The 18607-nt window shown below is 39.6% G+C and overlaps 1 protein-coding gene across 1 annotated transcript in view; it reads right to left on the reverse strand.

The window, feature by feature from the left end:
- Positions 1–6354, reverse strand: part of LOC139685694 (phosphatidylinositol 3-kinase regulatory subunit gamma-like) — a 53539-nt gene extending 47185 nt beyond the window's left edge. The window contains exon 1 of the mRNA XM_071582690.1: positions 5375–6354. Within this exon, the coding sequence (XP_071438791.1) occupies positions 5375–6181 (807 nt within the window). The 5' untranslated portion in view covers positions 6182–6354. The remainder of the gene's footprint in view (positions 1–5374) is intronic.
- Between the last annotated feature and the right edge of the window lie 12253 nt (positions 6355–18607).

Below are 18607 nucleotides of genomic sequence, written 5' to 3' on the forward strand. Positions count from 1 at the left end.
GTATTTTATACGCACATATTTCACAGATTTGACCCCAGTCATTCCCCAGGGGCCGTCGATGAACGTTAAAACATTTCCAGTTCGGCCAAATAACACGCGACGCTGCATTGAAATCTTCTTCCGCCTTAACTAATCGTCATCTGAGGCCTATGTACAATAATGATAGGGGGGTTCTGTTTTTCCTTAAGCACAGCTCATAGAGGGAAGACAATTTCAAAGGAAGATGGACTCGCAGCCCCGGGCACTGCTCAAGCGGAAGTAAGCATGAACACTGCTACTGCCATTGTGATAACAGATGATTGAATTATTGGGGTAACTATCAGTTATATTAAAATTTCCAATGGGTGCCACCCAAACGTTGGTAAAACAATTGCACTTGGGACGTATTTATGCTCTGAGGGCTCGGAAAAATTGCGATTACCATACTAAATCATGTGATATGTGTTCCTCATCCTTCCTTGAGTCCAGACCTATCCCCCTGTGATGTTTTTCGTGTACCCCAATGTGAAGATGTACCTTCGTGGAAAGAGTTTTCATCATTAGAAGCAAGCGTAGCCGAACTGAACCTGTTTTAACTTGCAATGGCTGCCACTGAGGCAATACTGAGAAAAAAGTAGTAGTATTTAGGGGAGGCGACCGACAGCCGAGGTCATTTGCGCCATTAGGGATGGACAGGAAAGGATGAAGGGTGGAGAGAAACCCAGCGTCGGCATTAGCCTACTCTTTACGAAAGGCGCCAAGGGGTAAACAGCTTAACGTCCCATCCGACGGACGGCGTACTCACTCGAAGTGCCCTCCACAAAGCACCCCAAGTAGGGATCGAGATACCTCTGAAAAATATTCAACACCACCGGGATTGGAACCCGGCCCCCCTGGGTGGGAAGCCAGTATGTTAGCCCCCGCACCACCCCGAGAAAAAATCAATGAATATTGTACCACATATACATAACACAACATAACAAAATTAAATTTTCGCGAACAAAAAAATTCTGATCACCCTTCACAGAACAATCTTCGTAAATTGACAATTACATAAATGGTCACGAGCCTACCGCAACAACGAGGGGAAAACAGGGTAACAACGGCCATTACTTTATTCATAGAAATTGATAGAATACCTAACATAATTCGAAGCTTATTGAATACTTGAGCTCGTCAGACGAACTTGGGAACAATATCACACCACAGAATTCAAAATCAAACTGGGAAGAATGCTATGCACCAGGAAAGATTTCACCACCGGTTACTTTGGGAAAAGTAATATATACGAATACAGGGTTCGTCCGGAAAATAAGTGTACTGACTTTTTCCCGCCGCTCCAGGCGCGCCCAGCACCGCTCTGACGGGCTGCGATTGGAGGGGGTTATGTTGGCAAGCGACGCTGAAAAAGGCAGTCGGCTCTGAGCTGTGGTGTAGTGAGGAGCTCTGTTAACGCGAACCTCCACGCTCGACCCACGTCACGGAACGCGATGCCGAAGTTTTTGGAGCAGCGTTATTCCATCAAATTTGCGGTAAAGCTTGGGAAATCGTCTACCGAAACTGTCGGTATGATTAACCAGGCTTACGGGGAGTCAGCCATGTCCAGAAACATGATCTTTCGGTGGCACAAGATGTTCGTGGAGGGCAGAGAAGAGGTCGACGACGAACCACGGCCTGGACGCCCATCAACGACACTCACCGACGAAAATGTGCGAAAAGTTCGCGATGTACTGTACTCTGATCGTCGTCTTAGTGTTCGGATGATAGCAGAGCAGTGTAATCTTCGAAAACGAGTCGCCCGCGTCCGGCCAGCGATCAAAAACATCTGGCGGCTGCATCACGACAATGCGCCGTCTCACACCGCGCTTGTCGTGTCGGACTTCTTGGCCAAGCACGGCGTGGCAACGCTGCCGCACCCGCCCTACAGCCCGGACTTGGCACCACCGGACTTCTTTCTGTTCCCGAAGATAAAGAGGAGTTTGAAAGGAACGCGATACGGGACTTTGGACGCCGTCAAAGAAGCCGTGACGACGTGTCTTCGAGAGGTTCCCGATGATGCCTTCGCGGGAGCGTTCCAGGAATGGGAACGCCGCTGGAACAAGTGTATCGACTCACAAGGGTCCTATTTTGAGGAATATTAGCTTAAGATATGTAAAAGTGTAATAAATTTTTTTTTCCTGAGCTCAGTACACTTATTTTCTGGAAGAACCCTGTATATGTACCCTACCAGCCGTCACAATCAGTCTATAGGAGAGTAAGGGTAGTTAAGGTTGACTCCCATTGCTCTTCAAGTCACGTTTAATAAACTCGCCTTCCGCACATCTCCCGACGGAGTATGTAGATATGCCACAAGATATGCAGTGCATGTGTTGAGAAAAACGTCCAGATGGCGATTTTATTAACACTATTCATATAACAGAATTTTTTCCAAAGTATATGAAAAAGGAATATTTAAAATTAATTGACAAAAATAACCGCGGCAACGTAATAATTTATATAAGTTATACAACTCGTGTGTGTACACATTAGACGTACCTTCAGTAACGTAAGCAATAACTTCCGAGGTCAATAATCTTTTATGATACGGTAGCTAGTAGTAGTAGTTTTTAGGGGAGGCGACCGATAACTGAGTTCATTTGCGCCATAGGGGATGGACAGGAAAGGATGAAGGGTAGAGAGAAACCCGGCGTCGGCATTAGCCTACTCTTTACGAAAGGCGCCAAGGGGTCCGCAGTTTAACGTCCCATCCGACGGACGGCGTACTCACCCAAAGTGCCCTCCACAAAGCACCTCAAGTAGGGATCGAGATACCTCTGAAAAATATTCAACACCGCCGGGATTTGAACCCCCGCCCTCTGCATGGGAAGCCAGTACGTTAGCCCCCGCACCATCTCGATCCCCGTATATGGTAGCTTTATTGGTCAAATGTATGAAATAAAAAGAGTCCAAAAACAATACAATTTACCCACGAAGAACTTTACTTTTCGACCACAAACTTACAAGTAAAAGATGCCATATCCTTAGGTTATGATTTCTACGGAGGTTACTTGTTAAAAAACAATCCCCACAGCATACATATTCATCTCCTCTATTTGCATGAATAATATAAAAAAGCGCATACCGCGGACGTCTTTAGGCATCTAACCGGTCTCATGAATACGGCAGTTAACGCATTTGGACGGTTTCTACATAACATGCGCTTACACTTACGCACCGCACCCCTGGAATGACCACCTTTTAGCAGTTCTCGGCAGGGAAATAATACTCAATACACTTTAAGTATTGCTTCAAATAAATTTAAATTAAAATAAATTCCAAACAAAAATTTGCTTGCGCGCAAAAATGTTCCTTAGCCAAGCAGACACTACTTTCCGCACAGTAGAGTAAATCGTCTAGTACTCAAATGACGGTGTTTGTATACTGGTGTGCGCTCTTTTTGCTCAGAACTTGCCTTTTTGTAGCGGGCAGTATACTAGCCTGGTGTGATCACTCCTAACATATAATATTCAAGCTAGCCTGTGCTCACAACTAGTGGTTCGCAAAAGCCCTGAGTATAACAGTGCAAGTAGCAGGACAGCCCTTCTTGTTCGCTCGATACCCTAATGTGACTATGAAAGCAGTATGCCACCTATTAGCTGGCATACAGCTTTCATTATCAAGAAGGCCCTATCTTCAAAACATACATTAATATGCAATAACCATTATCTATCGACAAGAGAGACTGTGATTCGGGTTTTTATTAATCGGATGTCTTAAAATATATTTGCGACTGTTAATGGTGGATACATTTGGTTCGCAAATAGTGGACGAATTTCGTCAACATAGTACAATCGAAAGTGGAATAACAATAACATAAATTGATTACGGAGAGACATGAGATTACCAATTGCTTGGGGAAGAATTTCCAAAACAATCAGAAATATTATATCTTTTTCATATGTTACAACAGCAGACCAGAAAAGGAGAGGCTGCGCTTACTGATCGTATCTACCTCACTACGAATGAAATAATCCTACCTAGGCATAAAAATAATCCCAATAATATATCCGAATCATGGTAATTCCATACGTACTATCCCATGAAAACGCTTTCCCGAAATTAGAATCCAATAGTTTCAACTTTAAGTTTCGACTGGAGTTCGACGCCCCCGAGTGCACAGCTGTTCCATACCGCCTACCTCCGCATTATAGGTAAAGTGACTGACAAAATCCGTAGATAAACCTAGCTAATGATATTGCTGCCAATAACCTCACAAATATATTCGTAATTCAGTCATTTTTATTTCTATTCCAAAAATTTGAACATATAATAAGCTACTGCAATATTACGTTGAATGAGTAAATATGGTAATAATTCATTCTCCGGCGCGGTAAAAATTATGATTGCGATGGTTCGAAGGCATACCAGGTAACTTAATATTCGATTCGATTTACGCTTGCTAATCAGCGAAGAAAACAGATTTAACTTGGTTCATAAACTCAGGAATAGTGAAAACACCTAACTGAACTTTTTCAGTCATCGGCCAAAATATAATTTCATTGCAAAGGAATTAAATCAATGCAAAAAGAGTATCCCGATCAATTGCACAAAGAAATTAGATTAAAATAAAATCACTCGAACGACGAGGATATTCCACTTATATATGGTCTTGAGTAAATGGCGGAGCGACTTCCGAAATCTATTTCGCGAATCACCTGTAAGCCTTAAGCGAATAAAAAATACACAACTCTACATCGTATCTTCATCCGTCTCCCTCTGATATCCTCCCAACTCGTGGAACTCCTAATCTAGTGGAGTATTCTTCCACGAAATCGACTCCCAGTTCTCCGAACAACTCATGAGCTGCTAACTCGGAATCTCACTCTCACTTTCACATGGAGCGCGGAATGAACTAAACATCCCGACTAGGCCAACATCACGACCAGCAGTTACGAGGTTTACAAATATCGTAATAAGGTCCTTGACTGAAGAAGTCCTGGAGGAATACTAATTATGCTACTGATTATTAATGCTATTAATCACCGCGAAAACATTGCTTAAAATAATGTAAGTTCTCAATACAGAAGACATGCCTGGTTAAAGAGGCAGCCAAGGGTGCGTTACGTAACACTAAGTGCCCGTCAACTTAACAATACTCCTCGGGCACTGGAGAAAATTATAAAAAATATATGATGAAGAGGTGACAATTTCAATAAATTTTATAAATCCGTATCACCATTTCAGACAGTAACCAGCCCCCGTTGAACAGATGGCAAATTAATGGTCCTCTTCATATACGTGAACTTTAAAGGGTAATAATTAACGGTCATCGATTGCGGTACACTATAAACATAGCTGCCCATGCGATTGACAAAAATACATAAGAATTCATTAAGTTTGATCAAAATAAACTTACAATATCTTTGTTCAGGATAAACTGCGGAAGAACCCCTCTATTCCTATGGCACACATGGTTTGCGGGAGCACAAACAGAATGAAGACAGGCGTGGCAGTCCGGGATACACAGTGATGCACACATACAACAGCACGATAAATGGCACGAGCACAGAAGTGTGTGAAAAGACATTGTTCGGGCACAATTAATAGGCGGACTGCACGAACGGCAGACATCACCGCTTCCACAGGCTGCGGTCCCGCCTCGAGAAAGAACAGCCGCTAAAGAGTTCACAGTTTCACGAACAGCAAACATTTCCAAAGGGCTCCTACTCACTGGAGATACCACAGAGGGGCTTAATTGAACATTTTTCTTACGCAAACCATTAGTAAAACTCGCAGAACGGGGACGAGCATCACATGACCGCAACATATAATTTTCGGCATCAATATTTATATGAGGTAAAGAAAGTTCAGGAGGCATCTTAGAATCATAGCACTTCGTTTGGTCACCACCATCAAATTTTCTATTGTCCACTCCCTCCCCACTAGGTACCTCCTGCTCTTCTTCACTTTTCCCCACTGGAATATTGGGATCGTTCATTTGTTGTTTGCAGTTGGCCAAAAATCCAAACCGTTGCCTCATTGCTTCATAATAATTGTCCTCCACCAGTGCAAAAGGGGCTATTGGAACTACGTTGCAGCGACCCAGGTCACTCATATCACAAGGAGATTCTATAAGGCTGCAAAGAAGTTGGGCGAGCTGTTTCGACTCAAGCCCGTTCACTGAGCTGGGGATATACATGGATGTAATGGAAATTCCTATCATATCTCGGGCACCAAAACATGCCACATTTTAGCAATGATGGCTTCAGGATCTACACTTACAATTCCTGTCATTAACAGCACCGACGGCGCCGAAACTCCCGACTCCCATATCACTCCACAACACTCTCACTTAGTACCTGCGTAGACCGGCGTAGACTGCCGGCTGTCCCTCAATCACGGTGGCGACGAATGCGAGCTCTATAGTAAAACGAAATACGTAAAGATGGCGTTGGAAATAGAAATCCCGTCTAAATCAACTTTTCTCCGCCAGGTGGGCGCTCTCACACACTTTTACTTCCAAGAGTTTCGACTTTTAAATGTTATAGTTTTTAATTAATACATTTTCTTGCGGAAAGCGGTACGGCGGAAAGACTTAACAAGCTAAATATGAAGATTATATTCTGCTCAAAAAATAAACATATAATGCGGGTAACAGAACATTAAAAGGAATGCCAGTAAGATGGGCATTTAGAAACAAAGTGCCAGAGCAATAATGAAAAAAACGATTACTAAATAATTATTACTGCCATTGAATGAAGACATTAAAGCAATTAGGTAAAGTGAACTCTTAAAGAAACGGTAAATTTTCATTAATTTATTTTTTGATACATCAGAAAGTGGCATAGAAATTTTATGCATCTGGCAACGTAACAATTAGTGCATCTTTTGTCTTCGATTGAGGGTAAGGTGATCGACAAGAAGTGATGGCTTGATAGTCGTGAATTGTGTTGACAAAATTGGGAATATTATATTTTGAGGTGAATAAAAGTAGTTTATCAACATATTCTTCAAACTCATAGGAAATATGTCATATATCTCGTAATTAGCGGAGTAAATTTGAGCGTATAGAATAAATGAGCAGTTTGTGCAGGTGTTGCTCGGTGACTTTATTTAAATTAAATAATAATCGTTTGCAGTTGAAACTCACAACAAACCTTATCATGAAAATGGCAATGTTTTAATGATTTGGCATTGTTTGTACGGAAGTCAGAATCAGGATAAGAAATGCATTGCAGAGTAATTCTCTTATACGAATTAAATTACAAGAGAGTCCCGTAGATGTTATGAATTGCAGTACTTTCTGAGCAGGAAATTGGGTCCTAGCAGCTGCTAGAAGTAAGAATAAGCATACTCTAAGCCATGCAACAATTAGCTAATCAAATTTTAATCCATAGGCAATACCAATATGTGGCACTACCGATACCTTTGAATTGTCAGGTAATATCGTAAAATCGAGTATTTATCAGTAGAACAGTGATAGAAAGCTGAAATTATATACTAACTTCTAAGAGACTTAGTGGCGAACTAGATTTCAAAGGAAAACTTTTGACCTCGAAGTCACCTTCAAGTCGACAAACCTTGAACAAGAATTTTCATGTTCCACTAAACTTATAAGTTTCTAGTACTGTGTAAAGGCACGCTTTAATAAAGTTGTCCCATTTCGCTTTGAAATTTTCCATTTTGACCATAACACCCGACAGTTTTATGCTAGGGTTCGGATATTTCTGGTAATACGTTGACAAACACCAATCAGCACAAAAATTTTAGTATTCCATGCATTTGTCCGCTGAAACTAATCCATCCTCCTACTGCGCAGGTATCGATTTTCTTACGCCATGCCAATAAAGTCACAGCGAGTGCGTAGGAACGGTATTTTGAATAACTATGCTGCTTGGCTTTAAACAAGCGTACGCTCTGGCTTTCTGTATTACAATTTTTACAGGATTCTCTTACACGCCCTTTCCAACAAGGCACGATGAGAGGACCTTTGCTTCAAATGGAATAACTACCGCCATCTGTGAGCAACGATGGAAATTGCTTCGTTATTCTACGTGAATTTTCAATTTGATGTAAACGCCGTGCAAGAGGAAGGTTCAACGGCATTCAGTTCTCCTGACTCTTGATTTAGCTTTAATTTTGTGATTTTCATGAGGTTTCGCTTTGTTCCACACGTAATTAGTTTCGATTTTGCAAGGTATCTTTTATTTTTATTTCTAGCTGAGCAATGATCCCAAGGTGATGCTTATATCAGGGGTTTGATGAAGCTCGTCCACACCGCTTCCAACCCGCGAGAGGAAGAACCGTTCACCAGATAGACCTGCGAGCAAATAAAATATATGCTCGAAGTAACGGACCGCATGTATTTTACCAGGGCCGGTAGAACCCAGCCCATGGTCTAATCTCCCGCTCAGAAAGCGAAATATTCACTATTTACAGCCGAACTAGATCATTTATAGATCGATGAAACTTTTGATAAACTGATTAGTACTCTACCCTTTTAACAAAAAGTGGGATGCTAACTAGTCTTCACTTCTACAGGCCCTATGCTCCTTGCATAATTCCAGGGTCTGTGGAATAGTGCACTAAATATTCATTATTTACTGAAAAATTATAACATTCACATCAATGAAACTTTAATAAGCCTAAAGTACTATTTAGTATTCTACGGAAGTGGAAAGAACAAACGTCTCTCGCCTATTTTCACGGCCAAGTTCAGTGGAAGTTCAGACCTACGGTCGAAATTCCTGTGCATTAACCTAATTATTTATTATTCAAGGCCAAACTATACCGTAATTAGTTGGTAGTCACAAAAAAACTTGCATTTTTATCGGTGTTCAATGAACTTTATTTGTGTATCTATCCAAATTCCAAGTACTGGTATCATTTATGATATTTATTTTAGATAGAGCTGTTTTTTATTATCTTTTGAGTGCCCGTAGTTTCTACCTCTAGCATTGGACTTATTAAATACACAGCAAGTGATAAATTCTGTGCCTTGGCCAGGAAAACATTTGCTTTTAGATTTAAAAAAAATACTTTCTGCCCACCCCCTCATCACGTTGTGGCATGAGATTGAATTTGAGAGAGGTCATGCAGCATACTCTTGTTAATGGGAAAAAATCTTTTCTTTGAGAGATAGTGCAGCGTGGCCTACCTAATATCGTAGCATTGATGAAAGTGAAATTAAAATCGAACACGAATGAATTTACGATGTGTTTTAAGGCCAGCAAAATTTACAGCGGCATAAGAACATTGAAGGAGGAAGGTAGATATCTTTTCTCTGGAGGCAACTCCCTTACCTATGCTAAATTTGACTACCATAGATTTTATTAGCTTACGCCAGTCTTACGCATTAATTCCACACAGGTAACGTTGCGCAAATAATTGGGTGCACGCAAAGGAATGAGTTCTTTCAAAATTAATGTTCACCATATTGTAACGTTTTGAAGATTCACGTTAACTTTCTCCGAAAGTATCACCCTTGCCTGTGCTAACATTGACTTCCATAGAGTTGATTAACTTATACCCGTTTCAAGCGTTAAAGCCACACATGCAATGTGCACTCAACAAAATGAGTTCTTACACAACTAATGTTTGTCATATTGTTACATTTGGAAGGAATAAGTGGATTTTCTACGATAGCATCTCCGACGCCGAATTTTTATCGTCGAAGTTATCTTCCAGAAGATTTTTCAACGGTAAGAAATCGCCATGGAACGTATGAAAAAGGTTTAGGGTTCACTGATTCTGGCTTGAGGGTGAGTAAACGTAGTTAAGCAGTTAAGCAGCAGCATTTTCAAATTACGAAAAATAGTTTTCTCGTACATTTTATTTTGGAAAATTATGCTAGACCCAAAATCCCTGTGTCAAAAAGCGTGGCATTTTTTGGATACACCTAGTAGTAAAGAGCTAACAAAAAATTAGGATTTATTAAAAGAGTACTGGGTAAATGTGATGAAAAAGTTAAAAAGAAATGTCATATTTCGCTCGTTAGGCTTCATTTAGAATATGCTACTAGTATATGGGATCTTCATGAAGTAGGATTGATTGCCGAATTGGATCGCGTGCAATATATAGTAGCCAGATTTGTAAAACGCTGTTATGATAAACTGAGTAGCGTTAAATAATTATCAGAGGAGCGAGGCTGGGAATCACTCACGGGGCGATGGTGAAATTACAGATTAAATCTCTTTCATTTATTGGAAGGATTCCCCTTCAGCAATGATGCAGCAAATGTATTATTAGCCTTATCTTACTATGGTAGGCCAGATCATGTCAGTAAAATTAGAGAAAATAAATGTAGAACATAGGGATTTCAGATGTCATTTTTCCCACGAACGATAAGGGTACAAATTTAGTTTAGGGTCTAAGTTAGTCTGTGTGTATTCAGCCACACACCCTAGCTGTGGTTTGCAGGGTACTAAAAAAATGCATAATACCGTCTTGTCTGTCACTAATTAGTTTCAAAGCGGGAAATCATCTTATTAATATTTACGACTCCCCTGTAATGTAAAACTTTCTTGTAGAAAGAAAAGACGTCTCACGACTGACCTCTCAGCAACAAGATACAGGGTTGGTCGGCTTTCTCTGAAAAATGATGATCAGTCTCGGACTTGCTTCAGTGAGAAGCAAAACACAGGTTAGGGGAGTCCGACGACTGAATATTTCTTTCGTAATCGCTTTTCATTTACGAACATCTGAATTAATTCGTCAATTTGGTCATGGCTAAAATCCCATGAGACTTTCCTTTCACTCGGGGGAATGAATTCCCTGCATGTTCCCCTTTTGAATTGCATACTCTTTTGCAGCATTCACAGCTCTGCTTCGGAAAATATTCGTTTTCCGAATGGTCTCTCCCACGAGTTCTTTTGCTTCATCTCTATCTGAACCGCTTATAGGCCGACGCAATTTGTCTTTTCCTTGTCTTTGCTCGCCATCACAGTACGAGCGAATTGAAACATCATTGTTATCTTTGCCTTGGGATAGCCAATGAGTAAGTTGAATGTTTTGTACAACTTTTAAACTTTTAACATGATACTTTCTCTATCTCTCTGAAGGCGAGAGTATCGTAATCAGACGGACGCAACATGAATTGATGGTGGCAAATTTTCTGCTCAGATTATATATCCATTACCTCCTGACAAAATTTTCCGTCGATAAATATCTCCTCCATTAATTTGCCAAAAAATGAAAATCTTCCAATTCACCATGTGGAACCCATTTCTGCGCATTCCATCCCCTTGCGACCTGACGATATTACTTCCCAGGGAGTTATCTTCTTCGCTTCCATAGCGGTAGTCAGCGCGAATAACTTCTTCATTACCCGGCACCTCAATGACCAGCCTTTTACGCCTTCACTTTCCTGTAACCTTCATTCTAACATGTAACATCAGAGTGTGGAAGTTCTTTGTGTGCATTCTCTTCTTTTAACCCTTCATTAAGTAAAAACCGTTCCTCTATTTTTGCGCAAGTTTTCTTCTTTAAAGCCTTTATTAATAAAAACTGTTCCTCTTTGTTCATTCCAGAAATTGTACGCTTTCTTCGCACACCGTCACCAGCAAGAAATAATAAGATGACATCCCCATAAATGTCCCTTTGCTGTAACCAATTCATTCAAGAGCTAGAAAATCAAATCCCTGCGAGAGGAGGTATTCACTTTTATCAATTGGGTTAACAATGGAGACATTATATTATCTAAAAAATTTGCGATAGCAATATAATAATATGGCTACAGGAATATCTGCAGGAAGAGATTCAAGAAGAAACTGTAGAAAGGAATTGAAATAGAATCATGGAATTAAAAGCGAAATATTTATTTTTTTAAAACGATGTTACTAGCTGCGATAGATACTGCAGGTGGTGTTTCGCTCAGTATAGCGTGCCAGTGAGAAGCACAAGCAGCTGTTCTCTGAATGTGACAGTAAACTACACAAGTAGGTAGCCCTGACTCTCTCCCTTTAAGAATTTCATAAAATCCCATGCGCGTAACAATTACTGTATGCTACCAAAGGCCCATTCCGCGGAGAACTCTCCCAGCCGTCACCCCACTTTCCACGACTCTTTTCTCTCCTAGGACCTCTTCCAGGAGTTTCCAAATAATCTTAACAAATTTCATAAAACCGGCAGGATATTTTTTGATTCCGCTCCTTTGGTACCCCAGGTCAGTCCTTGGAGAAGAAATTCAAAGCTTGGCAAAAACATTACGCTCGTAGTCACAATCTTGTACGTACATTATATTACGTTACATTATACGCGTCGTTTTTATCCGTATTGAATGGCTATGGTTTCCCTTGTTGAGACATAGCAAGTGGTCATGAAATTAAATGTGGAGAAAAGCTCGACATCGCGCATACTCTCCCCAGGGGCGTTACGTATTAAAACATTTTTTCCAGAGGAATTGTAAAAATTAGCTCTTTTTTCGGTTACTTATTTCCTCCGGATAGGGAGTATTGTCCTACGTTCAATGAGTGCAGTACGTGATAAGGGACATAACACGGCGGAAACGCCTAAGAAATAACAGCTGCACTGTATTAAACAATATTGAATTCATGAAACGAGTGGTAGGAATAAATTCGAAGGAATTGGTGAAGGGACAGGCTCATTTTGCGCTGGTTATACCTCACCTTGACTACACGTCCATTGTTCAGGCCTTGCGAATGCGGATCCAATTTCGTAATTGATCAAGGTACAGAGAAGAAGTACTCACGTGGCATATCGTTTTTGTTGAAAAGAAGCCATCAAATATTCTCCTGGATAGGCTATGTTGTGAGATGCAGTACTGAATTGTGGATATAGGATACACATAATATTTTGATTTCGGCTCGGTATTCTGTGTGTTATCTTTTGAGGTGTTCATTAGATTTTCTTCTTACCTTTCTCAATATATTTAAACTTCTGGTGATATTTTCTTTGTCTCCTTAATGCCTCCCTGAATTTCTACTGTACTATCTTGGTTCTGCATTATCATGTTGAAATTTGTTAGTTGTATGCTTCTGTATCCCGTAACATACTGTTAAGTATAATTTCTAAGTGCAATTTTCAAGAGCGTTGTCAATTTACAACCTAAATTACTGGTTTTTGTTTTATAGTTTCCCCCGAATTCAGTTCAGTTAACTCCACGTTTGTGAAAATCTCTAATATAGTTGCATGTACATAAAGTATGTTATTGCTTCATGTCATTGATTTAACTTTTTGTCCTAACAAGAAATTAGCTACTATACCAAGAAGTTTTTCTGATGAATCTGGATATTTGCAGGCTTCTATGAGTTGAAAGAAATCAATGGAATATATTAGTCTCACAGTGGGAATGATCATATTGCCGCCTGACTTTGGCAGCCTTGATCACCCCGAGGAAACTGCCGGCCAGATCAATATGCGATTACCATGGCATGGCATTATTTGTGAGCAGGACAGTGTGGAATATCATGTACTACAAAAACAGCTTTCCAAAAATAAAGTTATAGCAACTGATGGCCAATAAACGTTATGGCTAGTTTCCAACCTGATGACCAACAGGCATAAACCTTTGTCGCAGCTTGTATGAAAAGAGGCGTATGCATTCCCTATCCCTAAAATTTCCTAGCAATTTCCTTTTCTTATATCACTCACAACCTATGATATGCCTTCTTGTGCATGTCACATCACATTTTGAATTCCTATCCTGGCCCCCTGGGTCACACTATTGGAAATGTTTTTACTTTCTCAAGAGCTGATTGCAACAATATAGAAACATACATGTAGTCTCCGCTAATCATACTTCAATCATAGGCCACTGTAACGTGGGTCTAATGAGACATAAAATTCCAATTCGAATTAAGGAACCCTGTTCATTGCTCCGGAAAGTGGAATACACACCCACGATCGCCAAGTGGCTCTTGGAAATGGTCCACTAATGAACTTTCAAACACAAAATCCTCCACATAATAAGAAAAAGAAATAAACTAGATCCTCTGGAATAACTATAAATAATTCATCAGAAAATTAGAAAACCGGCACTCTTAAACTCTCCAAACTTGTATCACAAAATCCCCACTACTCGAAATTGCATTCAATCAATCCACGTCACCCTATCCAATCCCTCCACTTATTAGACAGCCAATCCACATAGTTTTTCATCTCAATAAACTGCTTCCATTTCTGGCTCACCAGACAGTGCCACCTTCTTGTTTCTGCATACAACCAGCAATATCTTTCCTTCCTCTAACAACCTGTCACAAGAACCCCTCAGTAACACATTTACTTGACAGCAATCCTTGCTCTCAACCCTGTGAACTATATAACCAAATGATATCCTTTCTCTCTCCACAGCCATACTCCAAACAGAGATGGTGGAGTCAGCATCCTAAGCTTAGGGTGAGGTGGGACAATAGGCACACTGCAGAGCCCCTGCAGTAGAAGAGGATCAAGCATTCAAGGAACCACTATCAAATCCTCAACTCTCCATTCCCTAACCCAGACTTTGTTACCATTCTTAAGCTTTACCTTTACCTTTTACTTTAAGTGGGTTGAACAGGTGCTCTTAAAATGAGCTGCTCCTGGCTGAGCACATGCTCATGTGTTTCATTCACATGAAATTTGCATTTTTGAATGCAGTTGTTTTTATTCCCCCTTGAGCAAGCCATGGATTGAAGATTGAACTGAAGCTTTCATGTAGCTTTTTGTCCCTAATATTGAGAGCAACATTTTTGTCAATGCCGAAGGCAGTATCTTCAGGCCAAAGTTGAGTTCAGTGATGGATTTGGGCCACCTGATATACATTCTATTATTTTAAAGGTGTGCTAAGGTTTAGCCAATACATTCAGCAAAGTTTGCATTGTTTGATAAGTAATTAGTTAGGCCTAATTGGCTGTAAAAGCCCTACAAAATGATATAATTTGAAAACCAATAGAAATGTTTTTAGTATCCCAATTCACCCAGGGCAAAAGAAGCATGGTGGAGGATGCAATGTGAGGAAATGGGTAGTTTTTGAAGGAAGGGAGAAATGGATGCACTCGAAATTAAGGTGAAAGATCTATTGGAAAATAAGAAAGGAAAATACATTCCCACTATTCAAGGTATTGCAGGAAAGTTATTAAGATTTTAGAGAGAAGAAAACAATACATAGACAATTTACATGTAAATGGTATTAGGCCAGCAAATTTAGACATGGACAATAAAATATGACATGGATGGGGATAGCTTGGGCGTACTTGATCGGAAGACAGAAAGCACATTAAGGAAATTGAAATCAAATAAAGGTGTAGGGATGGATAACATTCCCACAGTAATACGAAAGGGTTTACGAAAATGTGGTAGGAAGAGTTTTCAAGGGCTAATTCATAGAAGTTATAATGAAGAAATTCAGAAGGTTTTGTTTGATCAGTGTTAGTTCATATCCCAAAAAAGGAAAAGTTAGCTGCTTGTGAGGACTATAAATTTTCAAGTCTGATTTCACACACAGCATACTTTCATATTCAGCACTTAGAATCATGACTGAGAGAATAGAAAACAGCTGACTCTTTGGCTAGTGACTACTAGGAAAGTGATCAGTTTGGGTAGAGGAAGGGGAGAGGTACAAGTGATACCATAGAATAAATGAGATTACTAATAAGGAAGATCGTAGATTACAACCAGGAAGTATTTGTTTGTTTTATAGATTTTGAGAAGGCATTCAACAGAGTAAATTGGGTGGAGTTAATGAACGTTTTACCAAAGATAGGAGTAGATTGAAGGAATGTGTAACTTTTCTGTAACTTGCATGTTAGTCAAACTGCTTAGATGCATGTTGTGACAGATTGAGAATTTGGATTGGAAGTGTTAGGACGTATTAGGAGTATTAAGACTGGGATGTCAATTTTCACCTGTGCTAGTGCCATGCACAATTTTTAGCTCACAGCTACACACCATTTTGATGTAAAAGGGATTCGGGAACTTAACATCTCTGTAGTTGCTATGTAATGTACAATTAAAGTAGGAACTCTTATTTTGTGTTCTTAATACTCTGTGGCATTATCTGTTATGATATGTAACTATTTGAGGATAAATAAAGATAATGTCATTCATTACCTCTGGCTGTCATGACCTTTTAATTGAGTTTAAAATACAGAGTGATCTAAGTACTGATCAACTTCCTGAACCTCTATTATTAATGCTACTGTATTACAATGTTTAATTAATATTTATGAAATACTTTGCTGTGTTTTAGTATATATATCTGTTAAAATCCAAAAGGGGTTTTGGCAGGTCTAATAGTTGCAACCTCTCTGCTTAAAACCTGTTGATTGTTATATTAAAGCTGGTGGCAATGGACAATTATTTTCAACACTAATTCCAAATTGTAAACTAGTAATAGTCGTGATAGGTCAGACTTGGCTAGAATTGGTGATTATTGGATTGGTAGTCACACTAGCAGACTTCCATACATTCATGAAATTTTGTTCCTGATTTTCCCCTAAGGTATCTGGTTTGTATGTACTTTAGAAAATCAATAATCCCAGATGTATCAACATTTGGCCTTTCTTGTGTCAGCCTTTTTAGGTCTTCTTCGTGTCTATGCTCCCAGCATAATCAAATCCTCATTTTGGCATTGATCTCCTCATCAAGTCCTGTCACCTCCCTTGTCCTGTCTTAAACTCCGTATTAATAGTTTATGCAAGGCATTTTATTCAGAAAAAATATCCTGGACCACAATTCTTTCAAACCTGTGAACACAGCAGATCTTCTTTTCATCTATTCAGTAGTAGTAGTAGCAGTATTTAGGGGAGGCGACTGATAGCTGAGGTCATTTGTGCCATAGGGGATGGACAGGAAAGGATGATGGGTGGAGGAAAACCCAGCATCAGCATTATCCTACTCTTTACGAAAGGTGCCCAGTGGTCCGCAGTTTAAAGCCCCATCCAATGGATGGCACACTCACTCAAAGTGCCCTCAACGAAGCACTTCAAGTAGGGATCGAGATACCTCTGAAAAATATTCAACACCGCCGGGATTTGAACCCGGGCCTGGGTGGGAAGCCAGAATGATAGCCACCGCATCATCTCGATCCCCTTCATCTATTCAGTAGTGTGTCATTCCCATAAAGCTGAGGTGACTAGGAATCAGCTGTAATGGAATTGGCAGAGACAAGAGCCACTTCTCCCCCCCCCCCCCCCCCAGCATTTTTTTATGACTTCATAGTGCTCCTTAGGCATGCATTTAAGGTCCTACACATCAAACTACAGTTTGAAACTATCTTTTAATTAAGTTAATGAAGAAATCCTCCTCAACCAAGGAAATGCCAGAATTGATAATGCAATCTAATATTAGTTCATCCACTAATCCCTGGCTAACCGACAAATTACCCTTCATTGGATAAGACGAAAGAGTAGGTTTTTCACAGTATTACACTTAAGAGGACCAACTGTAATTTTTTTCTAGGCTGAACCTTTCCTTTTTATCATTTTTTGCACCTGACTTTGAAGTCAATATGAAATATTTCTATTCAGTTCTATGAAAATTATTTTTTTCAAGGTCCCTTTTCATTTAGTGATTTTTTTGGCTGTTCAAAAGCCTTGGGTAATCTTGAAAAATACCCAATTCTAAAGCTGGAGTAAATGAATGATAATCGGTGGTAAATAAGCATGATTTTCAATATGCAATCTAATTTAACTGCAGGAATTAATGATGGATTCACTCAGAAGCAAACTCATAATTTTATTCAAGAATCTATGGGTGAACATAAATCTTTTTTTCAGCACGTTTTTTTTACTGCAATCATAATAAAGAGTTTTACTTGCCAAAACATATTTAGTATATTTCAATGAGCCAAAAGGTCCCTAATTTGTTGCAAGCTAAGCTCGAAAGCTCAATATTGCTTTTGGAAAAATGGTTTAACGTTAACAAACTCAATAAATCTATTAAGAAATTACATTCAGGTTAAAAAAGACGGGAAGTGCCGCAGTTAGACCTCTGCTTCAAAGGCCAAGCCATAGATTTTTAATTCAACTCATCCATCTTTAACACTTCCAAAGGAGAATCTCATTGATGCACAAGTATCTAGTTTCCATTTGTGCATATACTTGTACATCACTAATGAGGTAAATTCTACCTGGTTTTAGTAAATGCATTCATGAACTAATTTTCCTATTGTGTCACATCATAAGCCAGGTTTACACAACAGCATCTACGTACTTACTCGTTCATGTAAGTAGACACTTAAGTAAACCCAGCCACCTGATTTACAATGATCAATACCTTGCTTGGTGAAGATTTAAAACGTATGCTGCTGATATGTGAATTTTACACGATCATGGGCGAGACCGAGTTGAGACATGATGATACTGTGTCGCACCAGGAACGTACAATCTTAAAAATGTAGTGGAAAACCAATGAGTGTTTCGCTTATTACCACTAAGTAATTCCACCAAGTGACGCCAGATACTATTATTTTTGGTTATTGACTTAATTTCAACTACATCCAGTATATTTCAGTCCTTTAAATTTCTCCAAATGACTTTCGAGAGATGTCAATTGTAGTGGCGAAGGTTGCGAAATATTTTGATGATATTTCCAATTGGGTACATGAAAAACAATTTTAAGAGCCCTTGGCAGATATATATTGATCGTATTACGTCGTTTTAAAAGGGACCAAGCACACTGAAATGTAATCCTACCTCAGTGATAATAAGAG

Source organism: Hetaerina americana, unplaced genomic scaffold, assembly GCF_022747635.1.
Source record: "Hetaerina americana unplaced genomic scaffold, ioHetAmer1.1.p SCAF_12, whole genome shotgun sequence".
In the NCBI taxonomy this organism is placed as follows: domain Eukaryota; kingdom Metazoa; phylum Arthropoda; class Insecta; order Odonata; family Calopterygidae; genus Hetaerina; species Hetaerina americana.